The 6,843-nt window shown below is 44.4% G+C and overlaps 1 protein-coding gene across 1 annotated transcript in view; it reads left to right on the plus strand.

The window, feature by feature from the left end:
- The window catches only part of LOC117438279 (unconventional prefoldin RPB5 interactor 1-like), a 103,566-nt gene extending 99,096 nt beyond the window's left edge, over nt 1-4,470 (plus strand). The window contains exon 11 of the mRNA XM_034073810.1: nt 4,354-4,470. Within this exon, the coding sequence (XP_033929701.1) occupies nt 4,354-4,371 (18 nt within the window). The 3' untranslated portion in view covers nt 4,372-4,470. The remainder of the gene's footprint in view (nt 1-4,353) is intronic.
- Nucleotides 4,471-6,843: the final 2,373 nt, after the last annotated feature.

Consider the following 6,843-nt stretch of genomic DNA (forward strand, 5'->3'; position numbering starts at 1 on the left):
GCCTCATCCCCCTCCTCAAGCACTATCAGAACCCCTTGAGGAGGGATGATGACTGCTCGCACAGCCCTCGCCTAGCTCTCAGAAAATCACCAATTTTTTTTTATTTTTTTTTGCTTTTAAATTTGAGCAATATTTTAATTGTTATTTTTAGCGATCTGGAATTTTTATTTATACATTCACCAAATAAAAGAGTCAGTCATAGTTTTGTATCTTGAAAATTTAATAAAGAACAGCCCTTAAGATAGAATTTCTCAGACTGCCAGGATTGACATAAGCCAGCTAATGCAGAAATGTCAGCAGCAAACCTCAGCAGCAGCCCCACCATGCCTTGCAATCAAGGGAAAGCTATGACTTTACATAAACAATAATATATATACTTCTAAATATTTGTGTAGATGCTACCTGAGATGTAGGAGGAAGATGGGATGTGCCACCTGGGCCCAGCCCTGCAAGTGGGGCTACTTTGCCCCATTAAGTCAGTGGTTTGTGGGTGCAGAAGGTTTGTTTTATCCTGTGTAGTGAGCTGTGGGAGGTGGTTGGACCAACCCCTACCCCCTCCCCCAAAATACATCCAGGGCCACCCTGAGCCAGCAGCACTGCCCAAGGGCAGGAGTGAGGTTTCATTAAATTGGCTGGCATGTGCTTAAATTGCAGCCTTACTCTTAAGAGCTCTTTCAGAAAGTGTCTCTGTTGGCTTATGGCAAAGGGAGGTTTCCCTGAAAGAAGGTAAATGTGACCAAAGGCTGGGGAAAGGACTGGGTGAGCTGCAGCGTGTTGGGAGGGTACCACGTGAGCGCATCCCTACCCAGTGCTACAGGGCTGCAACACCCTGGACAGGGCCGGAAATAAGAGCCTGAATTGGGAATTAGCTGTAATTCTAGCAGGTTTAGACCCCCAGTGAGGTCTCCAAGGGAGCAGGCAGAACTGATGGATTTGGAAATTATACAGAGGCACTGTGTATCCAGATGTGAACTCTTCTGTAGGGCTGGAAGAGATAAATCATGGAGGTATCCTTGACAGATACAGTAGCTTCCACTAAGGGCACAGTGTTAACCCACGCTTAAGGCTGAGGCACATGGTTTAATAGAGAGAGACTGAGGCTAAAGAAAAATCTCTTGAGGGGAAGAAAAGTGATGGTGATGGAGTTGGGATGGCTGTGCCATCCTCAGGGGAAGTCCCTCATGTGTTGGGGGCTGGGGCAAAGAGGGTCCATCTTGGCTTGGGCAGGAAGGTGCTGCAGTGGCCCCTGGGGACTGTGGATGGAGGGGACTGGAACACCAAGCCGGGATATCCCCATGTGTGCCACGCACAACTGGTTTGGTCCCTTTAACTGTAGGGAGTGATGGAGAGCTGCCACTCTGTGAGGTCCCTGTAATACAGTGCTGTGCAGATGCAGCTTGGTTTCATTAGGCTGACTGAAATGAAAACATCAGCATTTTTTTTAATAAATCACATTGTCTAAAACCTTAAAAAAATGAAACTATCATAATTTATAATATGTTGTAGTTTCATTAAAGGGACACCCTATTTGCCATCTAACCCTGTGCATTTCAGGGGAGGTTGTAGACAATGTGAAAGTGCATTTGGTGTTTTCTGGCATGGCTTGGTGACATGGTGATGCAGCTTTGGCACAGCCAAACCACAGAGCCATGTGGGGGGAGTCCCTGTTTGCTCACCAGTGGCTGGGTGCAGCATGGGTGCTGCAAACTCATGGCCAAGCTGGAGGTTTGAGAAGTGTCCTCAGGTTCTTTGGATATGTACTTTGGTGCCATCAATGGTTTCTATTTTAGCAGCAATATTTCTTTTTTCAAGGCATTGTGCCCTTCCTATTTTCTCTCATAGCATCTGTGAATCATCCCACCATGTTTGCATGTCCTATCTGTGAGCCAAGGTTCCCATCCAGATTTTTAATCCACCAGCATGGCCTCAGCACCATGTCAGCAACTAAAATGACATTCCCCCCAGCACTCCTGCTTGTCCCCCATGCCCCCATCCCCCCAGTCCCTGCTCAGGGCATGGCTGCTTGCTGCCGTCCTGGCCAATGCTGGACATGAGCACTTGACAGCCTGTGAAGGTGCAGTTCTTGCCCATGGGTGTCTTGCTCATTGCAACTTTTAAGTGAACTGCAATGAACCTATAAATTATAATAAAATGAAATGATGACAGTTGCCTTCAAATCACTGATTAATGGGAATATGGGTAGCTGGACACAGACTTTACGGTTATAAATGGTGCAGTCAAAATAAAATAATTATTGTATTAATAAGGAAACTTTTCAGCATTGGCCCTACTCTACCTCTAAAAATATTTCAGCCCTTGATGCATTTTGTGTTTCGCCATAGATCATGTGTTTTCCCAATGAGCAGCTCAGTGGTGTAAGTTTTAATATGATTACCATTTAGCAATGTGAGTCCCTTGGATCCTGGTACATGCACCACAGCTGCAGATGGACTTTTTTATTGACTTAATACTAGTTCTAACTAGATCCTGAAGATTGACTAGTTGGTAGAGCACACACCACTTTCAAACAGGAATAGGAAAAAACTAGCATATCTTATTGTACCTGAAATGCTCTATGATATGTACTAAATATTATGACTACTGTGAGATCTACAATAATTGATTCACACACACAGCCATTTAGTCTATGAGCTTTCATTTTACAAATTCTACAACTTCTTAGAAATTCTTTTAGTGTAGAAGATTGCTGCCTGGCTTCGGATTCATTATGGTGATTGAATCCTCTTCAATAGGAAACTGTTTAAAGAGAGCACATCCCTGTGTGTCTCACTCAGAGTGAAGGCATGTAGGTTAAAAGCTTGTCTGGGTGGCATAATTCACTGCTGCTGTGCCAAACAATCATATCTTATTGTGACGTTCATAAGATACAAAAAGGCAACAGTATGGAGATAGTCTAACACAACCACAGCACAATTATCCATCCATGGAGGTCTCCTAGCCCTCCTGCCACATTTCGTTCTAGTCAGGATGCGACACTCCTGAGCTTGTAGCAGGTGATCCTTGAATATCAGCTAGCAGTCTTGAGCCCCCCTGTCCTCTAGGGCTTTACCCCATGGAACCTTATTAAGCAGGTTCCTGCAGAGGCCAAAGTCTACTCTCTTGAAGTCTAGGGCAGTGAGTTTGCTGCATGCTCTTCTCACTGTCCTGAGGATCTCGAACTCTACCATCTCATGATCACTGTAGCAAAGGCTGCCTTGAAGCATCACATTCCCCACCAGCCCCTCCCTGTTGGTGAGCACGAGTTCAAGCATGGCAACTCTCCTTGTCGGCTCCTCTATTACTTGCAAGAGGAAGTTGTCTTCCACACAAGGAAGGAACCTCCTGGATTGCTTGTGCTAGGCTGTACCATACCTCCAACAGATATCAGGGTGGTTGAAGTCCCCCATGAGCATAAAGGCCTACGAGTGTGAGGCTGCTCCTATCCGTCTATAGAGTGCTTCATCCAGAGTCCTCCTGATTGTGTTGCCTGTAGCATATCCCCACAGTAAGGTCTCCCGTCACAGTTCTCCCTTTGACACTGACCCACAAACTCTCTGTTGATTGTTCACCTGTCCCCGGACAGAGTTCCATACTCCAGCCTATCACTGACATAGTTACATCCCCTCCCTGTCTGCCTGGGCTGTCTTTTCTAAGGAGCCTATAATCTTCCATTCCAACACTCCAGTAGACATGTACACATCTCTAATTCCTCTCATTTATATCCCATGCTAGGGGCATTTGTGTAGAGGCATCTGAGCCAAGCTCCATATAAAGCCAACTCATTGGCTGGAGCAGTTGAAGTGGCTCTGCATCACTCTGAGCATTCATTACAGGTGCTGGCATCTGACTGGTAGTTTTGGGATGGATCGGTGCCTCCCTCCCCCAACACATCTGGTTTAAAGCTGCCTTGTCCTGCCTGGCAAGTCTCCTACTGAAGCAGCTCTTCCCCTTCTTTGTCAGACTCCCTGACTGCTGCACCACACCCTGTTTGCCTGCTCCCCCGTGTGGTGTTTTATCCCCTCAGGGGTGGTGCCATCCCTCCTGGCATTGGCCCCTATGAGTCAGCTGCTCATGTCATCAGAGCTGCCGGCTCCTGGGCAAGTCCTGACATGGATTTAAGGCTCCCTTAGTGGCTCTGGCTGATCAGGATTGATACTCCTGGATTCTGTGTTTTCCCCATACTCTGGTGCTGAAGTGTCCTTCTCTGGAGCTACTCAGCTCAGCAAATCATATTTAATCAAACAGATTTTAATAAATATTCCAAGTGGTTTATTTTTGCATGTTTCGTACCTTAACTCCAACTATTCTGCATGGGCGAGTAAAAGTTCTGCTGTTTCATTTGTGTGTTGATAGGAAGGCGGAGAAAGATGACTTTGTGGTCCTGAGGCTGAGGAGTTGGACCCCTGTGGGAAAGCCTCTGCTGTGGAAACAGACACCACAGACATGTGAATTGATAACTTCATGTGAAGTTCTGCAGCTCTTCACTGAGCAACCCTCTTGGTGACCTTGAGAGGAGATCTGCTTGATGAAAGGCTGCCCTTCATAAGTGTTTCCGAGGTATGGTTGATGCCAGGCAATTAATGGCTTCCAAGTTTAAGTGTTTAACTTCATGTTTCTTGAATCTGTCTTGTTTTAAGCATGTCATAGGCCTTGTAATGCCTATTTTTTTTTGTATAAATATGTGATGCAAATGCCTACGTGACCTTCATGACCATGGGCATATAGATATATTTGTGCACACCTGTGGATTCTATATAGTGGATAGAGACTATTTAGCAGAGCCTGTTGTGATAGGATGAGGAGTGATGGTTTTAAACTAAAAGAGGGGAGATTCAGGCTAGATGTCAGGAAGAATTTTTTTACAATGAGGACGGTAAAGTACTGGCCCAGAGAGGTGGTGGATGTGACAGCCTTAGAGACATTCAAGGCAAGGCTGGATGTGGTTCTGGGTAACCTGATCCTGTTGAAGATATCCCTGCTCATTGCAGGGGGGTGGACTAGATAACCTTTGAAGTTCCTTTCCAACCCAAACTGTTCTATTATTCTATAATTCTATGATTCTATGAAATTATCAGCTTTCCCTAGTCTGATGATGTATAGAGCAGGAAATTCTGTCTGTCTCTTTATAGTTCAACATCTTACCACAAAGGATCTCTGCCCACATAAAATTTATTAGCCCATGGGCCTCCAGGCAGCCAGGAAAAAGGGTCAAACTCCCATCTTTTCCAGGTTTGGACAGGAACATGAGTCAATTTTTGAATTCTGGATATGATCTGTTTTATATATTTTGCCATTATCATAATTTTTCAAACAACAATTAGAATAGTTGAATTTGCCACAAACTCCCTATCATAGTTTAAGCCCAGCAAGTAACTCCAAACCACTCAGGCGCTTGCTCACTCTCTCCCCCATTCTTTCCCAGAGGGATGGGGAGGAGAATCAAAAGAATGTAAACCCAATCGGTTGAGATAAGAACAGTCCAGTAACTAAGGTACAATACAAAACTGCTACTACTGCAACCACCAATAATAATAATGATAAAGGAAATAACAAGGGGAGAGAATACAATTGCTCACCACCTGCCATCATACCCAGCCCAACCCAAGCAGCAATCTGGGCCTTCCAGGTGACTCCCCCCGGTTTATATACTGGGCATGACCTGCTGAGGTATGGAATGCCCCTTTGTCTAGTTTAGATCAGGTGTCCTGTGTCTGCTTCCTCCCAACTTCCCGTACCCCTTCTCACTTGCAGAGCATGAGACAGAAAAATCCATGATAGCAGTAAACATTGCTTAGCAACAACTAAAAATATTGGTGTGTTATTGTGGGAATTCTTAAAGGACATTCACTTTGTGGTGGCTAATCCATATACTTTACTGACGAAACTAAAATTAAATCAGAAATGGTTTGCCATCCTGGATTTAAAGGACGCTTTCATTTGCTTACCATTTTCCAAGGAAAACCAGAATTTATTTGCTTTCAAATGGGAAAAACCTGACATGGGAAGGAAAACTCAGTTATCTTGGACAGTTTTACCTCAAGGGTTTAAAAACAGTCCAACAATTTTTGGAAATCAGTTAGCACTGAAACTAGAATCATAGAAGCCACCCACTCAGATGCGGACTCTGTTACAATATGTGGATGACCTATTAATTGATACAGAAACAAAAGAAGAATGTGTCCAGTGGACGGTGGAATTAATAAATTTTCTGGGACTGGTTATTGGGTATCCAAACAAAAGGCTCAACTAATACAAACCCGAATTTCCTACCTAGGATATGAAATAACAGGAGGACAGAGAGAACTTGGAGCTGCTAGGAAAGAAGCCATTTCTCAAACTCCACAACCGTCGACCATCAAGGAGCTCAGGACGTTCCTGGGAATGACTGGATGGTGCAGACTTTGGTTCCATTATTATGGTGTTCTGGTAAGACCACTATATGAACTGTTAAAAGGAAATACTCCCTCTTTAGAATGGACTGATACAGAAAAGGAAGCTTATAGAATTTTAAAAATAGAACTAACAAGAGTTCCAGCTCTGGGACTTCAAGATGTCAGTAAACCCTTTTGGCTATATTCCTATGAAAAACAGGGAATAGCTTTGGGGGTCCTTGGTCAGAAATTAGGACCCTACAGAAGGGCAGTGGCATAATTTTCGAAACAGCTGGATGGCTCAGATGCCTAAGGGCTGTGTTATTAGTATTGAAGAGGCACTCAAATTTACCTTGGGACAAAATATTGCTGTACTAGTGTCCCATGTTGTATCAGCAGTCCTGGAACAGAAAGGAGACCACTGGTTATCTCCTTCAGGTTTTTTAAAATACCAGGTGTCTTGGGTTTAGCA

The sequence above is a fragment of the Melopsittacus undulatus genome (genome assembly GCF_012275295.1).
Source record: "Melopsittacus undulatus isolate bMelUnd1 chromosome W unlocalized genomic scaffold, bMelUnd1.mat.Z SUPER_W_unloc_4, whole genome shotgun sequence".
Lineage (NCBI taxonomy): Eukaryota > Metazoa > Chordata > Aves > Psittaciformes > Psittaculidae > Melopsittacus > Melopsittacus undulatus.